General features: G+C 36.6%; 1 protein-coding gene across 4 annotated transcripts in view; it reads left to right on the top strand.

Annotated features, from left to right (window-relative positions):
* The first annotated feature begins 4367 nt into the window (after positions 1-4367).
* hdac4 (histone deacetylase 4) overlaps positions 4368-23456 on the top strand; it is a 123165-nt gene continuing 104076 nt past the window's right edge. For 2 of the 4 annotated variants that reach the window (XM_028022588.1, XM_028022592.1), the window contains exons 1-2: positions 4368-4501; positions 13905-14006. In XM_028022588.1, coding sequence (XP_027878389.1) covers positions 13985-14006 — 22 coding nt within the window. In that variant the 5' untranslated portion in view covers positions 4368-4501; positions 13905-13984. Of the gene's footprint in view, positions 4502-4535; positions 4555-4763; positions 4924-13904; positions 14007-23456 lie in introns of those variants that run through there. The other 2 variants (XM_028022589.1, XM_028022590.1) reach the window with 2 other exon arrangements.

Here is a 23456-nt window from a genome sequence, read left to right as displayed (position 1 = left end):
AATAACCAACAGTTTCATTTCAACATGACCCTTAAATTGTATAACAGAATATAAAACACTATATTCTTTTAGACTGCATTAGTCTTATGTTGCACCCTTCATCATACATTGGGTTTCAAATTGAGCTACAATTCAACATTTCAGCATCTTGGTGGATTTGTTTGGCTTGATGGAAAATTATCCCTGTGCTGTACAACTTAATTTAATCAATCGGCGGACAAAAAGGACTAAAACCCAGGGTGCTAATTAGGTTATCTGAATGCACAAACACTCTCAATTGTAGCTTTTTTCCCCCTCTGTGGGTGGATCAAATCTTACAATTAAATAAGATAATGGAAAATAGGAAGATTATTCGATTATTCCTAAAGGATACAGTTAAAGCCCTATTGTTCTTGTTGCAATTTTCATCATTTCCCCTGTTTATCATCATATGTGCTGCATTTGCATAACACTAGAACCTAACCTCAAGCCTATCCTTCCCATTTTCATTGCATTAGCTTAGTTTTTCCACAAATGTGCTAACGTTGGCTTATCTCCTGAAAGATAATGCTGTGCTCTCTGGAGTATGTTCTGCTATCACTTTGCTGGAAGAATGGGATCTTCCCGTTATAATGTGCAGGAAATCCATCCACTGCTGTCAAAGCAGTTTTACAATAGGGGCACAGAGTGGGTGTTTCCTGATGAACTTGGCCGACTCAGGCACTCAAACAATTTAGGTGAGGAACAAGCATGCTAAAAAGCCCCAGATAATAAAGCTGATTTATTATCAGAATTGTAAATTGTGTATTCATTGATAAAAGATAATAACTGATAGTTTAACTCATTTCTCTCTCTTCAGTTTGAAGCGTCTCCATTAGGGTCTGGACTGGAAAATGTGCGGGACGTGAACACACACCAGCTGTGGCCGTAGCTCTGATTATGTTCGGAGCAACTCTCAGCAACGGAGAACCTTGAAGTTGAGGTTTTGATTGACCCAGATTTTTGATTTTCTGACACAAATTCATTGCTGGCCAAAACATATTTAGGAAACAGTCCACATTAGCTTATATTTTGCTTTCTTTCCATCCATCCATCCATTTTCTTACACCCTTATCCCATTGGGGTCAGGAGGGGTGCTGGTGCCTATCTCCAGCTGTCAGCGAGTGAGAGGCAGGGTACACCTGGACAGGTAGCCAGTCCATCACAGGGCGCTATACATACAGTATATCTATGTTACTTTTTTTTTTTTAAATGTGGAACCTTTTGGATTTAAGTAATGCAGTCAAAAGATATACAGAAATATTCACAAATGAACTTCATTTAAAATAGATTTCCAAATTAAGAGTAAAATGCACATTTTCCAAATAAATGTTATGTGGTTCCAGTGTTTTAAATCGTCTGGCTTAAGACTCCAACAGAACGCTGACCAGCCCTGACTGGTTTTCCCAATGTGGTTTAGATTAAGTCAACCCAATCATTTAAAAGAAGCCCAATCTGATCACAAGCCCACTCAGTACGCATGTGTTACCGGCACCAGATCTGGGGAATCTGAGCCAGTATCAAGTTGTGCACAGGCAGATGAATCCTGTGCAACCAATATCTGTGGATCACAGAAGAAGCAAGTTGATGTAAAAGTTACTCTGGCAAGAGCTCATTTATTCTGACACACATTTTCAATTAAAGAAAAACAAATAAATAAATAAAATATAATTACAATACAATTCAAATTCAATCAACAAGATCCGGAGTTTCCACAAAGAAATAAAATAAAACAAAATGCACAAATAAAATAACATAGTAGCAAAAAATTAAGAAAGTCTAATCCTAAATTAACATAACCAAACTGAACAAAACATTCCATCCTAACCTCCTCCTAACTTTAATCATTTCTTTTGATTCAAATCTTATTATAACCAATCCAAGTAGATAACTTTCAATCAACACACTTATCTATACACACATATTCTTACACACATAATATAATTTAATCCTAACCCATACCAATTTTTGTCAAATAAGAAGTAATTTCTTTCCAGGTTGATTTTCAACAATTCCAATAGGATGCCATCTGGTCTGGATTGTTTTGAAAACATTCTTGGACGGCTTCCAACCCTTTTTCTGTTTCAATGTACAACACACAGTAAACATCAACGTTTTTCAGTTGCAACGGTTTTCTTAATAACTAACGTTTGGTTATAACCGTTACAGCGGTTACAAAGGAGATCAAGCCTACCACAAACACTCTTATGAGAAATAAAAATACTACAACACTACGAAATACAAACACAACATTGACTAATCAAGCGATTTAAATAAATCCAAAATCCCAAGCATCCAACAACAAAAAGCAAGCCGTATGCTGACACAGATCAACGCCAATATAAAACTGTCCAAATTACACACATACGTTATACAAAACACTACAAAACTAATCTTTATATATTTACAGAACATTTTAAATGGGCTTATAAAAGTTGCCTTTTATGCCACCTGTGGATCACAGGTGGGATAAAAGGTTGTAACGTTCTGGCTAGAGCTCGTTCTGAGCCGCGCATGCCCAGAGCCAGGAAACTCGTTCTCCCTGTTAGACCCACAGCGGCACGAGAGCGCCCCCACTGGCAAGAAGATACATGCACACAACAAACACGTCTATATACATAAGAAAAAAAGAGAAAAAAATAATTCTGATTCAAAAATAGGGTGTGTATTAATTTTTTATTTATTTATTTTTTACTTTTTCTCAACTTTTTCTCACATGCAACTGGAGTAAAATTCTGATGGGGCTCCAAATACACCTGGTAACCAAATTAGAATGTAGTGTGTTGATGATATTTGCTTCACAATGAGCATAGAGGAAAGCTAATTTGTGTTGTGCTCAGCACTTTAGCCAAGTATGTTTATGATTCAAATCTTGGGCATGCAGCTCTCATTGTGTTGGTTCAGCCTTTACTCCAGAATCAAACATGGTCAGTTATCAGGGCTTTCTGATTAGCGACATGCATACCTGCGTTGTTTGCCTTTGTACAGCAGTCAGACATTTTAAAGACAATTCTAACTTGAAGCAGCAGATCACCTGATACCAGAGAACAGTCACACTTTCCAAGACATGTTGGTGCAAGTCATGAATACACTAGGGATGAAACATGTGCAAGACAATGTCTGAAACCGTCTCTTACTAATTCTGGCTGCTGTGAATCTAACAATAGGTTTAGAACAAGAAAACCACCCTAAATAAACCAGCTGGATGAGAAACAAGCTCAGAAAATGGTTTGATTTGATAATGTTCAGCTAATGATCCACCTGCAACAGTTCCTCTTCAGTGTCTACTGAAAAGTGAGGACGTTACCCATTAAAACTAATCAACCCAAATGAGATGACCTGACCACACAAGTTTGTAATCTACCAGATAGTCTCATATGTGTGCTCAGAAGCTGTTTAGCTCCTGTGTGAGTATTCCAACAAACAGTTTTAGTCTTGCAGCAAATACAGTCGGGGAATTTGTTTGCAGGAGTGTTAAATCAGAGACAAGATTACACTCTTTAGCTGCCCTGTTTTACAGAGCTGTAGACAAATTTGGAACAATACTAATTATGTTGTCAGCAGAACGTGTTGCTGGGTCGAACTGTCCCATCGTTGGCTTTCTTCTGCTACGACTGTGGACAGGCTGAGCTGAGTGGATACTTATTAAACTGTCAGTGTGTGTTTTTTCATCCAGAGAACGTTTACACAAGGCTGAATTGCCCCATTTTCTGTTCAGATGAGTGTCACTGTTTATGTAATCTGTGTTTTACTGCTGCTGCGTTTCTGTCAACATCAATTCCTTCTTCAGGCCTGATGGTAACCTAGTCTAGTCACAGGTGGTTAACCCAGCTATGTCCTACCTTGAAATAATCCCATTTGATCTTTATGCTTAGCTATTTTTAAATGTATTATTTCTACGTGACTTAATAAAGTCCAGCTACCATAAAACAGGATACAGTTTTAGTCTCTTCAATAAAACATGTCTAGATCTGTAACATCCATCTGACTCTTGATAAACATGATATTTTTAAAAAGGTGATGATATTAAGAGAATAGTTATAATTTAACCTATATAGTAGAGCTCTTTTATTGCAGTTAAAGTCTTTTAGGTATTGAACATAATTCCAAATCAGTAGTACTGGTAAGATCTGCACAAATTAAGACGTAAACAAACTAGGTTACATTCTAAACCTTTTTTTTTTTTTTTTTTACTGTTTCAGTAAGACATTAAAACAAGCAGAAAACAAAACATATCCAGAGTAGACTCAGATTGACGGCCTTCATTCATGGATCCTGTGTTATATTTTTCCTCCCTAACTATCCGCGGACCCCGCCCACTACGGAAGCACTGGAGGCTGTCAGACACGTGATTGATTCAGTATGGAGGAGCTGCTCTCTGAATGAGTGGATTTTTTTTTTTTTTTTACACCGACGGCTCCCGTATCTTCGTGGATGCTTCAGGAGAGCAGCGGGGTGGAAGCGCCGCGCAGTCCGCCTCCAGGTGTGCCCTGTCCCGGTCTCTGTGAATCAGCCTGCTCTGTTGCTGCTGTCTCTGTAAGGTGGCTGTTGGGCTGACTTTCTTTCGCCTGCGCTTTGACTTATGCTCGAAGTTTTCATCGCCCTTTCAAAGTCAGCAGAAAGAAGGCAAAATTGTTGCGCAATAAGCCCGCTGTTTCCAGTTTGCAGTTAAAAACTAAAGCAAGGCTCGGCTGAAATGAAGCAGCTTATCTGTGTGGCTTAAATTGAACGCATTAGTGAAGCTCGCCGCTTTTTATTAAGAGGTGTGGATTTTCGGGACAGTTTCCCTGACTTGTCTCCCCGATAGGTTCTTCTGTTTTGTGAGAGAAGTTTGACAGTGGTTGTTTGGGATTCACAGCACGCATTTCTTCTCCTTCATGTTTGCCCACCGTGCCTGTGTGTGAGGTAGGAAGCTGTGTTTGTGTTGCGGAGCTTTGGGTGTAAACTTGTGCCTTCATGCAGTGTAAACACGGGGCTGTGGCTCTGCTCTGTTATCGTTCCTCTTTAACCCTTTACAAGCGGAAAAATGCTCACAGACTCCTGCTTATAAACTCCAGACCCCACAGGAACAAAAAGTCACAGCAGACCTATATGTCTGAGTCCTACTTTACTGGCTGCAGATGTTTGTTTTTATAGATTCAAACGAAGGATAAGTGGATCCAAACACAGACAAAACTTCAGCTTAATCTGGAATATTATCTAACTAGTACATTCTTTTCCTGGTCAGTTCAAACCTCTGGTTTCCTTGTTAGGTTAGACGTGTTGATTCACTGTTTTATTCTCTTTATTCTGATCACTAATATTAATAGGGACATCAAACAGCTATTTAATACAGGTAACTTGATTCAGAAGATTTTACATAGTGACATTTTTCAAGCATTCTTTTTGTCAGTTTTGGTGAATAAAAATGAATCAGTTACTATATAAATTTTCGCCTGGCGGTCCAGGCAGGTGGACACTTTCTTTTTATTTTTAGGGCAAGAAGTTTAAATCTATATAAAAATGGAAAATTTGAACTACAACAAAAAGTACTGATCTTTAGAAATCTTGGTTTTTGCTTTCATTTTAATTTTGTAGTAAGCTTTACCAGGACCTCCATGAACCCAGCAGCTTTTACTCTAAAGCAAACCTCTGTGCTCTCAGTCGTTAAACTTTGCTCAAAAAGAAAACTGCTATTAAAGAGTGATTGACCCATTTTCTGCACTAGTTACTGAGCTTAGACTTAAAATGTTTTTCTAGAAAAAAATACAAAACAGTCAACTCCAAAAAATAATTAGTTCCTTTAAAATATTACTTATTTACTTTGTTGTATTGTTTTCATAATTTATTTTAAAACAAACAATACATTAGACCCCTGGCATAGATGAAATTCACAAATACTTAATAAAAATGGTTAGAACAGCCTGTGTTAATAGTCCAAACACAAAATATATCTTAAAATGCATTAAAAATGAAATAATGAGAAGTTTAAGATTATGAAAATTATATAAGATAATCATCAACTTAATATCACAATTCTCTTACAACATACAGGGAAACCCGTCTTGGCATTTAGATTTGTGTTTTGATAAGCTCTAAAAAAAAAACAACTAATAATTTGGAGTTATGTTCTACAGAAAAATCCACAAATCTCAGCCGCAAATAGGCGAGGTCCACTGTGTTTTGGTCATATTACTTTTTAACTTGATGATTTTGGTCCATGTGATAAAAATTTAAACACCACCGGTCTGCAGAACCATAGCAACAAATCACTTACCAGACAGTCACAAGGAGATCGATCCGAAGGAACAAGAGGTAAAGGCCAAAGATGAAGCGAAAACAGTTGATGCTTTATACATATAACATCATAATGCTTGAGGACAAACCAAAAAATTAGATGAAACATAAATTTCATCAGATGATGCTTTTATGCTCAAACAGACATGTAGATTGGAGGAATAGATAGAAATCAATAGATCTAGCCGCAAACCTTGTGTTGCTGACGTTCGCACCAAGTTTCTCTGTCAGAAGAAATGTTGCACTGGGTCCGGTGTGATGAATTCACCTGTTTTCAGACAGAGTTGAAGTGAGAAACATTTCCAGACGTTATGGCTCATTGAAGAACACGCTGATTCTGATTGTGTGCATAGATGTAAAGAATCAAGGTGGTAAAATATCTGAACATTTTCACAGATAAATAAATCATCAGTTAGCAAACTTTCTGCATGTATGCACCCCCCCCCCCCCCCACACACACACCCCTACATATGTTTACTGACTGATACCCGAAGGAGAGCAGCCACAATTTTTCAGTTACAAGCTAAGTCTACGGTTAGTTGAGACCTTGATGTTTTGTTTGGAAAGTTTTTTGTGACTCAGACTAGTGACGGCTTGGAACTCAGAAAGGACACCAACTTTCTCCACTGGTTGCTCAGTATCTAAAAGTCACATCTTTAAGAAAGAGGACAGAAAATCCATTAGCTGTGTCATCCATTTAATGTATGCCAAGTTTTCAGCTAACAGCTTTTTAGGAATCACTTTGCTGATGTCTGGCTGTCTTAGCTTTGTTATTTTAAAAATACTTAACTAAAATATTGGAACAAATTGTTTGTGCTAACGTGACTGCGGTTTGCGATTTGCATTCCAGCACGTCCTAGTATGTAAATCACTTCCTTATTTTTGTCTGGTGATCGTGCTATTTCTGGAATGTGAAGTATGTCTCGCAGCTGTGGTGCAACTATTAAGATTTCTCTAGGTGATTATTGAGTTGATTTGCAGAACTGAGGTGAATGCTTAACCCACCACACACACTCTTTGAGATCTGTTCCATACTAATTTGGTATTTTGTTCAAGCAAGATTTTCTGCTGCGTTTTTATCTCATCATAGATGTGTAAATGGAGTTTTTGGTCATGGAGGTTTTTAAAAACTCACTGCGTTCTGTGAATTATACAGAGATCACAAAAAACAAGGACCTGAAGGGATAGTTTAACCACTTTCTGCTTTACATACCCAAACAGCACTTCAGCTTTTCTATGTCTTTCTTTCTCTTTCTTAATTCTAATCACTGTTAAAGTTTAGATGTAAGCTGAAAAAGCTAAAAAAGAAAGCAAAGAATAAGTAATTTCAAAGAAACCATGAGCTACAATCTCGGGGAGATTCCACCACCCAGCCCAAATGTCAATTTAGTTAATTTTGACGTTATCACAATTATTATCACAGTATTGCAAAATGTCAATGTTACTCCAGAAACGCAGATTATTTTATAGATACTTAAATTTACTGCAAGATGAACTATTGAAATTATATGTACTGCTTAATTTTAGACTAATACATTTCTTGTTAGTAATGGATATATAGTTGTAAAATTTCTTGGCCCTTTTTATCATTGGCTGTTTCTTCTTTTTAGACAATTTATTTTATTTGTAAAATAGTTGCAGTAAATGAATTAAATTTTTCAGTGCATGAATTTGTTTAATTGCTAAATAGAAATCTTGCCGGTAGAAGCTGTGTATTTTATTGGACAAAATTAGCTGTAGATTCAGATCCTTTACAATGACTTATTGGAATAACTTGGTTTTAGTCTGGGACATTCTTTGCAGCATAACCTACAAAATATTTGTTGTTGTGACATATGACGCCCACTGAGCAGTACAGTAAAATTGATTAAAAGACTATTTGTTTTTAACTTGGTCAAATAATCCTATTTTAACCTGGATGTACTTTAATGATTGTACAAGCTTCAATAAATTTCCACACATTTTTCTGCTTAAAACTCTCAGACATATTAAAATGAAGTGCAACTTTAGTTGCTTTTTTAAAATTTTCTTTTTTTCTAATTTTGCTTCAGTTCAGTTTGTGTGTTCTAATTCCATTAACAAGATAATTTAGCTCAGTTCCACTGTGTTTGGTCTGGCCCAAGCTGGCACTGGGGAGGTTTACTTGTTTGTGGACAGTTTGTTGACGTTATCACACTAATGAACTCTAATGGGGTCAGTTAGTGCCAGTGTTGTGCTCTGGGACAAAAAAGGTGGCGAGACTCTGTCACCCAGCAGGAATTTGTAAACAGTTTGGCGGGGTCTCCCATTCAGCTCAACATGCAGGATATTAAAGTACTTTTGTTTTTCTCTGTTCGTCTGTTTGTCTGTCCCTCGATTACACGCAGTACTTTAGAAGACCGTCTGTCAAGTACCTGCAACCCTTCCTGGTGGTATAGACACGTATATAAAAAAAAAAGGTCAGCAGGAGCAAATTCTCTTTATTTCTGGTTTTTTTTTTGGATTTGGCTTTCATCCAAGTTAGTGAAGAAAAGGAAGCTGGACGTCAGCCAGAAATACAGTAAAATTAGACGAGAGGAAGATCCAAGCAGTAAAACGGTCTCAGACCTTTCAATGAGCAACTATACAGATGCTCTCAGCCTCAACTGATCTGATTTGAGGCCTGATGGGTCCTTGTGTCAATCCTTATAGGCATCCAGTGAGTCCGTGGCTGCGAATCATTCTCCCACGTCCAGCTTCTTCCATCCTGTTGGACTTCACATCATCAGTAATAAACCCATTTTAGCTCCTTTGTGTTTTTGCCAGGACCCTGTCCTGACTTTGAACCCAGCCTTGTGCTGTAAAATCAGTTGGTGTTTGGGGATGGTTTCCTCACTTGAATGTGCAGAGTCTGCTGTCACGTCTGTTTTAGCACTTTACGGTAACCAGAAGAGACATGAATCTTCAGATGGTTTTTACTCATCTGATTTTAGAGATAACGTAAAAGTAGATTTTGATTAAACCAAGTAAGATAAATGCAAGTAGGTGATTTGATTTTCTTAACAAGCAGATCTTCACCACTGATGAACACATCAATATTATTTGGATTGTGTTATAAAATCTGCTTTATTGCCAAAATCTGCCTGTCGGCACCAAAACACTTAAATGTAAGTTACTGTACAGTAGATCTGTAGAAATCTCTGGCTGAAGATAAACTTGTGTAGAACAGACTGTGAATGTATAACATTAGAAGATCAGCGGAAGTTGGAGTGATTGTTGCTTTTCTGTATTAAATAAGATTATGTTGTAGCTATAGTTTTTGTTGTTTGTGTGTAAATACTATATTTTTACTGTAGATGAGAAACCTGAGACCGGATCATGCCTTGCTTCACGTAGTTTTATGTAACTCCCTCTGTCAGCAGTTAAGCTCCCAAGCAGCAAGAGAGGCTCAAAAAACAATTCCACTTCCTCATATTTAAAATGTTTTTGCTGTTGTTAGTACTCATAGTATTCATACTTCTGATTTTTACTCTTCTCAGTGTCTTGGACTTAAATTCTTCTTCCCTGCTCACAATAAACGAATCTTGCAAGTACTGATCTCTGGTTATTAGAAGTAGTGAAATTGAGTGTTTTTACCTCTTAGAACTGTCTTTCATTGCAGATTGTTGTGATTGCTGATGAAGGCTGTTAGATATCAGTATGAACACAAAAAGAACTCTTGAACGCAGTATGGGATCCGTCTGTTAGTTTCTTTTTGCTTAACAACTGATTCTTGAGAATTCATCATTGATCCTGTGAAATCCAAAATAGCAAAGTTATCACTCTTTGTTATATTCTTTTATCACATATTTCACTTTGATTTTTGGCATCTAATCAATAGTTACTTTGAAGAATCTTTAGTCTTTCATTTTAGCTAGACTATTCTCCAGTTTTACTTGCAGAAAAGAAAAATCAAGAACAATTCAGTCCTTGGCACACAACCAGACTTCTCTCACCATCTGAATAATTCATACTCAATCAAGACTGAGAGGCTGAAGCAGTCTTCTTGGCATACACGCGTTTTCAATGATTCATTTCTCAAGCTTTGCAAGGGGTGTGCTTAATTGTTGTTTACTTCTCGCTATCCGACCGCATGTTATTTTTATGCCATGGAGATTACTCCCGACAGCGCTTGGAGTGCCTGGGAAATAAAGTCCATTAAGAGGTCCTCAGAGCTGTTTTTCTGTCAAGCCTCATGCAACTTTACTTCAGAGAAACACAATGAACCACATCCAGTTTAAAGTCTCATCCTGTCAAAAATGGAGAGTTTGACGAGATGCCAAAGATGTATTTAGTGACTCGGCGGTGCTGGAAAAAGTACTTCTACTATATTTAGATGTGATTAAACTGCATCTATCTGTGGAAAGTTGTTGGTGGCTATCTGCAGCAATCATTGGACATCACAGGGCAAAGCAGCTCAAACAACTGTGCACAGGTTCATACAGCAGAGCAATTTAGATTGGCCGATTAACCTACCAATCATGTTTTTGACTGGTAGAAGCCGTGGTTCCCAAATAAAACCTACGAATGCATGCATGGGCATCATGTGTATCAAATAGAGCTACTGAAAGGACTAAATGTCTGACGTCAGTACTGACATATTTCTACAGGTTGTATGTAAGCTAAGTCTGTATTCCGAAGTGGGAGATTGTTTCTTTAGGAATAATGGACAGTGTGAAAAGTGTAATATCAAGATTTCAAAAGTGTAGACAACCCTTTTAGAATGCCAGATTTTGAGATCGAAATAAACAATTTAAAAACGTTTTCAAAATCAGTTTGAGAATAGGGGGGGGGGAAATGGAGTAACCTTGTTGGATTGTTATTCACGACATTAAACTAGTGCTTTGATGAAACTGCTATCAATTTATAAAGAAAGTGCTTTAATCTGAAAAAAAGTTTAGCTAATCTTATAGGATTTCTTATGCCTTTTTTTGTCCTGTTATTAAAGGCACAATTAGTACAAGAAAACTGAAGATGGAAAACATTTTGTAATAATTTATAATTTTCTTATGTCACAAACCTGTAAACTTAACACAGGTGTGTACACCCTTGAGAGGTGCTGTATTTGGAGATCAAATTTCTGATGGTTTAATTATAGCCTACGTTAAAAATGTTGTGTTTTCATTGAAGAAATTAGATCGCTTATTTGCTTTTATGCAAAAGCACATATATGAGGAGGCTAAATTATACGGCAGAGTAAACAAGCAGCTTTGTCGTCGTGTCAAAGACCTTTGCTCTTTATCAACAATTTCCATCTGTCAGAATATCTCACTAATGTTTGATTTGACTTTAGTTGCCTAAAATTCACTTTGCTGTTTGGATGTTTTCCTGTCTTTTTTTGTTTGTCTTTTCTTGCGTGTGCATGAAGAGACCAAACTTTATTTATTTTTATTTCCATACGGACAGTACTCGCGTGATAACTTTTTTTTTCAAATAGCTTTTTGAAAATCACCTTGTTGGCGCTACAATCATTTCATTGCAGTTGACTTTATCTTTATGATGTCAATTTACAACAAATGTCAGCTTAAGATTCATTACTAGACAAACTTCCTCAATTAATGTTTGATTAAATTGACTTGATTTGGGTCCGGCAGGAATTCAAATTGACCCAGGTCACTGGAGCGCAACTCAAGCATGTAGCCAAACTCAGATCTACTTAAAAATATGCTTATTTAGTCTAGTTATGATTTAATACTGTCAAATTCAGTTAAGTGAAAATATCAGGTGGTAAAAAGTTATTTATCCAATTAATACAGATATAAATTATCACCAGAGCTTCAATCTGGTACAGTTCATCTTTCCTCTTGCAGTTCATGTATTGTCCCTTTTTTAAATAAATCAAATAAAAGTAAGCTCATCCCTACTTTAGGAACCTGGTACAGCGCTCCAGTTGCTCATATCCAGATCTTTGCTTCCTCAATCTCCCACTAAAAGGTTTACTCCATGTTAAAAAAAAAAGATATGGCTGGGGCGAATATGTGCTTTTACATCTCTATAGTACCAGATTCACCTTGTTTCAACCTGATTCTAGATTGTTTCTTATCTTTGTAATGACATGCCCTGGAGAAAAAAAATGCCTCAATGGTAACTGATCACTGGATTGAAAGAACATTTCGTCAAGACGGAAACTCAGTACTTAGTGCTCAGCTACACATGGGAGATTCTCAGCCACAAACTGCTAAAATCTGTTTTCATGCAGCTCATAGTCTTGTGGTTAGCCTGATAAATGTTTTGTACAAACAGTGAGTGCTTAATCAAACACCCAGTCTGAATTCATACAGTTAAACAGCGATTATGATTAATTAACCATAACTCACAGTAAACATAACCCCCTGACATTTTGGGCCTGTTGAATATAATTTTGAAATAGTTGTGATGAATAGTCCTCTGACAAAGCTTGTTTTTCTCTGCTGCTTTACGGGCCAACAGTGATATTTGTATACAGTGTACTCTATGCAAACTTCCAAAGAAATAAATTCTGAAATGAAAGAATAAATCCCCAAACACTAACTTTTCCTGCTATATGCATCAGCAAACATGAGCTGCAATCTGCTGCAACATGAAAAGGACAAACAGTAAGCTCTGAGCCTGCAGCATTTTCTAAAGTATAAGAATGGGGAAAGAAAGGAGAGGACACCATTGGTAATAACATTATTTGCTCTATAAAGGGTTAACTTAAAATGTGTTCAGGGTATGCTTTCTATAGCAAAGAAAACCAAGTGGTTAAATAATCAGTTGCCTCCAAAATCCTCAAGAACTAGAATAAATATAAGCAAAAGAGCATCAAAATGAAATCCTGTGAAGAGCTTTCTGGAGAACTGTTAAGACCACTTTAAATAAAACAAAGTCTGGCTCCTTGGAAGAAAAATATGAAGAAATGTAAGATGATGTGAAAAAAGAATGCAAGTTCATTCAAAGTCTCAGATTATTTCTCAAACTGATGATATACTGAGAAATATGCAGGAATGATTCAATAACAAAATTCTATTTGAATGATGTTAGTCATATTTCTGTTGAACTTTTAGATTCTTTGATATACTGTAAGTGAATTAGAATCATGTGGCTGTGTGTCTGTTTTCAATGAAAACGTTTGTTCATCTTTTTGGACAGGGATTTTGAAACATTAGATGTCTAAGGCTTCAGGAAGCCTGTTTATAGATTTAATTACACGATCCACTGCACATAAGAGCCTTTTAGTTCTGCATTGACCTCCTAAGCTGACCTCTGAAGCTTTATTGGTTATGCAATTGATGCAGAATCCATAACATTTTATAAATCCTACTTTGTAATTTGTTGGTGATTAAAACAGCTTCAACAGGAACATGCATAAATGTATAATTATTTTGTTCATGTGGATGTTAGACTTTTCTTGGCCAAACTTTTTTTCTATTGGGTGTGGTACAGCCAGTGCAGAATTAAGTGCTAGAATAACAAACTCTGACTTTTAGTAAACCCAGATGTTTTAAAATGAAACTACATTTGCTTAATAAATAGAACAGGCTTGCAATTTACGTTTTATAGCTGTACTATTTATTAAAAATTCTGTCACAGTGTATCAACAAACAAATATAGGTGAAAATGTCTAAAACACTGCCCTGTTTTTCTGCTCACAGTTTGGCAGTCCCGAGAAGTCTCCTCTGCAATGGGTAGAAAATGACGATCGCTACATCCACTAAAGGTGCATCGATCAACAATGAACTCTCACAGTCGCCAAGGTAAGATCTACTGTTTATTTTTATTTTATTTTAGTTTAGTTTTTACCTATAAGTTATTGTCTGTGACTCGAAAGTGCGTGCATTTTACGAATGGGTGGAATTTTGCATGACAGATTTTGATAGCATCAGCAATTCAATCATAATTTGCAGAGCCAGTGTTGATGCTTTCGTTTTGAACCTTTGGTTTAGCTTTTCCACTTTTTTTTTGTGACTGTTTTAATGAAGCAGAAGTATAATTATCAAATAGTGTTTAAAGTAGGACAGAGTTACTGCTGTTTTGTACATGTTGCTGTTTTTGTGTTAACAGTTCTCCAGATGCCTCAGCTGTTTCTTAATTGTTGGTCCACTAATAGTCCTTGCATAGCACAGTTTAGGTTGCTTACACCAACTTTTTTTTCACTTGCACTGTGCTGGGAGGCATGCTGTCAGAGTTTAAAGCATTTGCGTCAGAGGATGCTGGCACAGGGCAAAGATATCTTCAATTCCTGTCATTATGTTCCTCTAATTTATTTCTTGAATACATCATGTTACATAAGCAGAACGACGATGTGGCCATATTTTCCTCTTTTCATTTCCCTCCCTGTACTGATCACTTCCATGCTTTGCCTTTGCACAATTCTCACAACTGATGTAACTAGTGTAGATTTAACTTTTGATGTTATGTTTTATAGAAATAAGAGGGCAGTTTCCACAAAAAAGAACATCTGCCATTACTTTAAGAGGCCTCTGCCTTTCAAGAAGTGAAAAAAAAAGTTTAAGTTTTGCTTAACCTTTATGTTGATCATAAACCTCTAAACCCTCTGTTCTATTTTGGTAGCTTGAAAATTGGGAAAGAAGCTCTCATTTCTCAGTTTTCCTTCCAGTTAGTGGCTCATTTTCTCCTTGTCGCCTTTTAGTCTGAGCAGTATTACTAAGCCGTTTTTCCACATTTAACAGATCATAATTTCCTTTTCCAAAACCACCATGTCATAGCACTGAAGAGCCCTTTTGTCTGATCTAAACTTGGGTGGCAGTTGCTACCATGTTGTCATGCTTCTTGGTATTTTGGAGAAGGGTTTATACCCCTGGAGGCAGCAGTAAAACAAAACAGAAAGACTCTTCCCCATAAGACCCCTGCCCTTCTGTCCTCTGCCGTCATTGGCTCATCTCCTTTCTCCAGCAGCAATAATCGCTGTCCTGTCCTGCCTGAGTGGGGAAACTTTGTCAGTGAGGAGCTCATGCAGAGTGACTTTCTGTATTAGAGCTTGCTGGAGGCCTCAGTTCAGAACTTGTCTCACCCAAATAAAGTACTGTTGGGTTTTATGGGTGTTTCTTTTGTGTCTTTGCATTTTAAGGACTTCAGTAAGTCCTTGTACACTCTAGCTCTAAATACATTGCTCCAACCTTTTTAGGGGCATAATATATAATAGTGGCAGACTACCTAGAATTGTCAACAGTACTAAGAAATAAATCACACACACTTTCATAGCTGAGTTTTTAACGTCCTTTCTTCACATGATGAAAAACTCCACAAGGTGTCCTTTATGAACCAGAATCTGTACTGAGAGATTCATGATGTGATCATGTGTCACCTGGAATATGATTGCCCATTCTTTTAACTACATTTAGAGCGAATGCAATGAATTGGCATCAAACCTGTTGGTGGTGTATATAGGCCACAAATCCTAGTTGAAATTTGTGCCTCCCATACAAAGAAATACATGTGTTTTATAAAGAAAAGTTGAGTAACTCCAGTCCTCGGGTGCCACTGTTCAGCAACTTTTGGATCCATTCCTACTTCAAAACACCTGAACCAAATGACTAGGTCTTGGCAAAACTTGCTGATATGCCAAAGAGGTGATTCAGCTTTTTGATTCAGATGGTGTTGGAGTAAGTGCATCCAAAAGTTGCAGGAATGTGACACAGGACGGAATGCACTTGTGGGGAATATTTTGGCAAATAAACTCAGGAAAATGTCATAATCAGAGCTTTATTGATGTCTTCTTCTATTAGTATATCAAAAACGCCAACATGTGAAAAAAATCTGGTTGTAGTTTTTGGTTAAATGCATTTTTGTGACATTAGGCAATGCAATAAAAAATTGTGATATATGTATTAAAATTGTAGAATTTACAATTGTGCATATATCCTAAGTGTTATTACGAGACAATTTCTTGCTGGAAACTAGAGCCACCTGGGACTGTGGAGTTGAACTTCAAATACAGTCATATGGAAAAAGCATGGCATGCTCCTAACCGTATGTAATAGTTCAAATTGAATGTTCTGTTTGAGGAATAGCCACATCAATTAAATAATCTACATAGTTCAGACTAGCAATTCATTTTAGAGTGTTGTTCCTTATGTCCCTAATGTTGCTAATTAGCATCATATAATTTACATGAATTGTTTATGTAATCAAGTTATCAATGCTTAATTCATTCAGAGCTTGACTGAGAGAAAACATTGTTTCTACATACTTGATATAAATTCAGAAATTATGGTGTTAAATAGAAAACTGACTTAATAATTGTTGTAAGTGGCATAATGAGAATTGTGATGATGTGCTGAAGTCAAGTCATGTTTGATATAAACAGCATTTTTCTAAAAGCTCAAGGTAACATATCTATTCGATTGTGCTATAAAATGGCACTATGTGCCTGAAAAATACATAATACTGCTCCTTTAAGCACCATGTCTGCTGCTTAAAAGCTGAAGCTTTAATTTTTTTTTTCACTTGACCTTCCCACACTCTTCTCTGTCCCTCTCAGCTCCCAGTTTCAATCAGTAGCTATAATAATTCACGGCGGGAGCTATCAAAAGCCTGTGGTGGTAGATTAAAGGAGAGCAGTTAATGTCTGGAAAGTGTAGCATAATCTTCAAAAGGAAGTTTAACACCTGCTGGCCCACACTGAAGGCTCCTCATTCATAAAGGCCAGGCAAACGAGGAAAACGCAGGATGTTAAATGAGAGGTTTTACTCTGAATGTCTTAAAAGCTGGAGGTAAGAATGATTGAAGACGATAGAGGTGAAAGGCAAAATGAAGTTGAGAGGAGAACATTAGGAAGAAATTAAGAATTTAAAGTAAAATGTAACACTGCTGGATTCTCTCTACTCTACACAGTCACTGCTTTTTTGTGAGTCCCCCACCCCCAAATAGCTCGAGCTGTACAAATCACTTTCTCCTATCTGTGTTGGAGTATGGCATAAATATTATCATTCACATTCATTCTTGGTACAGCAATTATTCCTCAGTGGAGAGATGGATTGGAAGGAGTTGATTCAGACCAAAAAGAGGCCTTTCTGAGAGAACAATGGAAGCTGCTGTGGTTAAATTAGATTACTGCTTCATCATTGTTTTCCTTTCCACAATTTTCCAGAAGATTCCACTCAAGTAACTGCATTGTTAGACGAAACTGTGCAGCGGGGTCTTTGGAGAAATTTATGAGGCATTGAAAGCTTCTTCGGGAAGTAAAACTCAGAACTGAAACATTTGCAGTTAAAAAAAACAAAAACCTTCTTTGTCATAAGTAATTGTAAAATATTCTCTAGTTGGCATTTTTATAATTGTATGGCTTCTTGTTCCTGCATTTTATTGAAATCAGTATGGCGATCTATCTTTCTTGACACTATTTTGTACCACAACAGTCAATGCTATGTGCAAGTGAAGAAAGACTTTGAATACTTTCAGTGCCTTGCTAAAATATTCATAACCCTTGAAACTTTTCATGTTTTGTCACATAAAAACACAACACACTTTCATGTGTTGTATTGAGATTTATTGTGGTAATCAGTTCTTAATTACTAAAAGTGAAAGAAAAAGGCTGAATGTTTTCAATGTTTTTTTATGAATAAAAATGTGAAAAATGTTGCACATGTTTGCATTCACCCTCTCTGAGTCAATACCTTTAGAACCACCTTTCACTGAAATGACAACAGAGTATTTTGAGTATACTGCTACCACCTTCCATCTTCCCATATCTAGAGACTAAAGATTTGCCTATTGTCTTTGAAAAATAGATTGGAAATGATTGCCAGTTCTCATGTGTTGCCAGAGATTTTCAATTGGATTTAGTTTTGAACTGTTATTGGGACATTTTAGCACATAAATATGCTTTGGTTTAAATTGTTTTCTTCCAGAATTGCCCCTTATTGAGCTCCATCCATTTTGCTATCAACTCTCTACTAAAAAAAAGCATCCTCACAACATTATGGTGCCACCATGTTGGATGGAAAGGAAGACGTGTTCAGGGTGACACACAGTGTTGTATGTTTAGCACCTTCTTTCACATGTCGTCATATAATGGGATTAAAGTTAAACATATAAGTATTCACATCTTTTGTCTCGCTTCAAAATTCTCATTTTGTCAAACCTCAGTGGTAAAGTTAAACAAAAACGAAAATCACTTCATTCCTGCATTTCCCCATCTGGCTAGGAGGTTTCAGCCAGCCGATGGGGTTGATCACGGGACAGTGAAGAAGAGAAAGAGCCTGGTCAGGTGGGGCTCAGAGGGTGTAATCCTTCTGCTTCTATAAACCAAATAAAATCAAAAGTTCACTGCAGTTACACAATCTCTGCAGGGAAGGGCTCAGTACAACATGAATCTCTGAGGCCAGAATGAACTTTTGCAGGCTTAATCCGAGTTCATGGCTTCAAACTGAGACCTTTAAACTCCCCCTGCGTGCCACACTGTGCTAGAATGCATAAATGCCCCTTGGAGCCGCTGGGTTTACTACAGCTGGTATCTCATGCTGGTTGCGTGTCAAGAAAAGTAATTTCTACACAAACTGTAGCAACAAAAATGTTTTTAAATTTGATGTTTGTGTAAATAAATCAAGTTCACGGATAGAATTGAAGTTTATCTCAGAGGAATAGATATGATTTAGGGTCTGAAAATAATGAGAAATAGGTCATGATCAAAAAATAACATTTTAGGGGTTTCCTAATTGAAAAGCACCATTCGTTTTTTTTTTCTTTTGTAGCATGATCAGAGTTAAGCAACAGAAAAAAGATAAAAGCTGGATTAAAATATTTCATAACAGTGTGGGACTGTTACAGAATCGCATTATGCCCTCTGAAGGTTGTTTTGGTTTAAAACTTGTGTAGAAGTCATGACCTTATCAGATTCAGCCCGGCATGCTGTCAGCAAAGAGAGAATGAATCTAACTGCATGTTACTCATCTCCATGCAGAAACCTCATAATATCTTCATGATATCTTTCAAGCTTTGATTCTGCTCTTTCTTCTATTTGTACCATCCATACCTGCATCCTTTTCTTGTCGTTAGCCTAGCAGATTTTAATGGTTTCTTGTTCTTCAGCTTGCTTGTTTCAAAGCTGAAGATCAGCCCCTAGTATCTGCTTCCAGCTTACACAGAAACAGGTGTTTTCTCAGGGCTCTCTCAAAAATCCAGTCAGCTTTGCTATTGGTAGATTTTCTTTGTGTGAACCAATGGCACCACTGCATTCAATACTTTTCTGTCTAGTTTGTTTTATTTCCTAGACAGAAAATAAAACTGCTTTATTATTCTTTATATTTCAACCTATTAAGGCTGTTGCACTCTTGTGAATTTTATTAAAGTGTGATCAAAGCAATGTTTCTGCTTACAAAATTTACAGAAGTTCTTTATTTACAGACATTCAAACTAATGAGTTTCATTTCTGAGTCTGAAAACAAAAAAAGGTGGAATTAACACTTTTTCATGTTTGCCATTTTTATCACACGTCTGCTCACTGTAAAAATGACTATATAATAGTGTATAATAACACTTTAGAACTGAATTAGATCTTTTGGTAGATATTTGAGTATTGTTCTTGTTGTTTGTTTCTGATTTTTTTTTTATTACTGATGTTGCTTACTTGTGCAATATTATGGTTGTGGGCAGTTTCAAAGCCTCAAACACAGACTTAAATTAAAATTCAGCTAGTGGTTTGACAGGTACTCCATTTGAACAGCAAAAAGCCCCCAAACAAAAAACAATGTCTGAAGCAAACATGAGAAATTTTAGAAGCAACCATAAATAAGTTAACTTTGCATGAGAAAGTTAACTTGAATAAATGCAATGAGGAACTTTAAAAAAATTATATATATATATATCTATATATCTATATATATATATACATGTGTATATATATATACAGTATATACTGTATATATATATATGAACCCAGAATGTCAGGATGTGGGAAACTTTGCTTTTAAAGAATATCAAAATTTGAGTGTCCTGATGGGAGAGTTTAAAAGTTTGGGATAAACACGCGTGCTATTTTGAGTTTTTACTGATAAGTAGGTGGGTGTTTTCTTCTCAAAATGCCAAGTTTATGTTCCAGGTAAAGTTAGACTATACTGTATAAGACCTCTGAACCTTTAAGCAATCAAATGAAGATAAAAAGCACAAACAGAAAAGATAGTTTACTTGGTTTATCAGTTCTTGTGATACATGTAGGAGAAAGCAAAGCAAAGAGAAAAACATGCAGAAACCTCAAAGAGCATGTGTTATTAGGCATATGAAATATAGTAATTATTGAGCTTTTTATGCCATATTTGGTGATACTAATGATATTTGGCAACCCAATTTTCTGTGGTCTACCACCAATGATTTATTCATGTAAGCTCAGCAGGACATATTTTCCTATTAAAATAAACTGCTTCATGTTGGGTTCTTTTTAAAAAAGCAGAGTATGATGTTTGTGGTTTCAAACTATCAACAGTTTAGTGACTGGGTTAAGGACAGAAACCAGCTGATTGTGTAATCACACCCTCAGAGAGATTTTAAGACAGGAACAACACACAATTTTAAATCCCTTGATCCTTGCTTAATTTGGAAAACACATTGATTTAATATTGCTAAGGAGATTTATAGCAAAAGTCTGGCAGACGGTCTTAATTTAGAAAAATATGTCAGTCAAAAAAAAGGACAATATGTGGACACCACAGGAAGGGTTGCAATAGAGGCATGCAATAAAGCTGTAAATCAGCTCGTTAAATACTGTGATGTGAGTTTCAGTCTAAACCAATATTCCTTTCACTTACCAGAAATGTCTGCAATGAGCTGTCTTTGCTACTTTGCTAGTTTGATACCCAGAATTAAGCAGACCTTTGATATAGTTCTGCATCTCTGGTTGTGTTGTGTGTTCTTGCACAACATTCCTCAATAAAAACTATTCATACTGTTTCTTGGGTTATTTTATCCATGTACATATATTGAATTAATTTCTGCTATCTTAGAAGTTGCACACATCCTCAGTTTTATTCATTGTCAGTGCTTGCTTTATGTTGGCATTACATAATCAAACTTAGGAACTTAAATTAATGTCTCTTAATGTGACAGCTGCAGAAATAGTAATATTTACCATATTCACTGCGGGATATATCATTGTAGCTCAAATGGATCGATACATCAGTGCTTTACTGAGGTACACTGATCAGTGTGGCTATTTTAGACAATTTTCAAATCTGTTCTGTCTAAAGCTTTGAGCTGCCGACATCGGTTTCAGTCGGTTCTAAATTCTATTCAAGAATTTTATTACCAGTCAATTCTTTCCAACCTTTTTGCCATGAGTCACTGTTACTTATATTTATGTTAGGTGCAGAGGTGATGTCCCACTGTGTGTATAAGAAGAGTTACTATAGTAAAAGCCAATTTTTGAAAGCAAATACTGTTAAAAATGATTGAAGTTGACATTTTCAACTTCAATTGGGGGGATGAAAAAAGTATTGAATTTAATGTTGAATATGAGGTGAAGACACAGAATCACTGAGGATCAATGTTGGTCTTTTAAACCGAATTGTGTGTTTCAGTCCAAAATGTATCCATCACCCAAAGTAGTGATGCAAGCTGTGTTTTTATCAAATTGATCTTTTATCCTGTTCCATGAACTTTCCAAGCAGTTTTTTGAAGGTGCTTTGTATACATCATTGTTATTCTCTATTCTTGCATAGCCTTTTGAAAACCACTTTAAATGAGACATTTTATTTGCTCAGCTCTTACTTTTGTAGACCTCTGTGTTGCTAAAAGCCCTGCACAGCCACTTTGACCTTTAGAACCCAGGTTAGAAACCAGCATTGTGAGCAGTAATTGTCCGTCACCTTTATTTATTTTTTTGCTGCTCACGTAAAAATGTCCAGTGCAAAGCCCTGAATTACTGTAAAAATCTATACAAGCTCACTGAGTTCAGTTGCACTTGTCATCAGTCAAATGGCAGGAAAATTAGGTTTGTTGTCCTCCCACTTTGTAATTTGCCAGACTTCTCCTTCATCCATTAGCACAACGTAGTGAGCTCATTTCTCCAGCTTTCAGAGGCAGTGGCCTCTCAGATGGATTAAACAGCAGACTTAATCCTGGGAAGAAAAATGAGGTGGAACAAAACAAATTGCAGGACTCCTCAGTGATAATCGGGATTTGTCGTATACGGTTCTGTCAAGTGACCAATGCAAAGATGAAAATACTTTCTCCAAATTTAATGGAAAATAGATTTTAAATTCCAAATTTTTCCCACTGGCGGCACACATCCCTGATGACCAAGCAGAGCTCCATCCCTTTGCACACTATTGAACTGGGATCTAAAACTAATGAGCATCCGTGCAATGACGATGGGCCGCACAGCAAGCATCTCGGTCTCATGGAAATGGAAGTTGCTGACACGCCGTTCACTACACGCAAACACTGGTCCATCCGTGGGAATGTTTATTTGACCTGACAAAGATGCACGCTCAGGAGGCTGGATTGAGTGACACACTGTGGGTGCAGAAAGGAGAAGCAACACTTAGGATACTTCTGCAGTCTCAGTAGAGTGTATCAAAAAATATACTTCAAATTCATGGCATGGTGTCATGATGTCACTAAATGTTTCTGAAAAATAAAAAAAATAAAAAAATGTTAATCACTTTCCCATCAACACTGTTTTAGAAATATTAGATATTAGAAAGATGAGCCTTGGTCCAATCCTCCTCTAGCATCTAAAAATTCAAATGTGAACCACTTGTCAAAGGTTACCATAATTCCTGTTGAATATATTTGTAAATGAACTATAGAGCTGCTCTTCCATTTCCATCGCTCCCATCCTCTGCCAGCCTTCATCTGCCCTCTCACCATGGCCAGTGTTCATGACTAATTGCTGGGAAATATTCATGCTTTCAATCTATTTTTAGACACTATTAATAGATGCCAATTCGTTCTCTCCTGTGTTTTCTTCTCACAAGTTTATACTATTTGGAGAACAGAGGAGATTTTGTTGCAGGCACTGATCTAAAAGGGCCCTCGTCCCCTCTTTGTCTGTAGCAGAAGCAGGGTTGCCTCTACTGCCAAAAAGATACAAACATACTCAATTACTTTTTTAATTTTATTTCTATTTGGATTGAGTCATTGTCAGATTTTACAGGGGGTTGCAAATTTCTTTTATATTTTTTACATGTCTATTTTGTTGCAAAAGCAATTAGATGTAATGACTGTGGTGAGATATACCATAGTTTTGG

This window comes from Xiphophorus couchianus, chromosome 7 (assembly GCF_001444195.1).
Source record: "Xiphophorus couchianus chromosome 7, X_couchianus-1.0, whole genome shotgun sequence".
Classification (NCBI taxonomy): Eukaryota; Metazoa; Chordata; class Actinopteri; order Cyprinodontiformes; family Poeciliidae; genus Xiphophorus; species Xiphophorus couchianus.
Note: the sequence above shows the minus strand (reverse complement) of the source record. Positions and strands in the feature narration are given on the sequence as shown.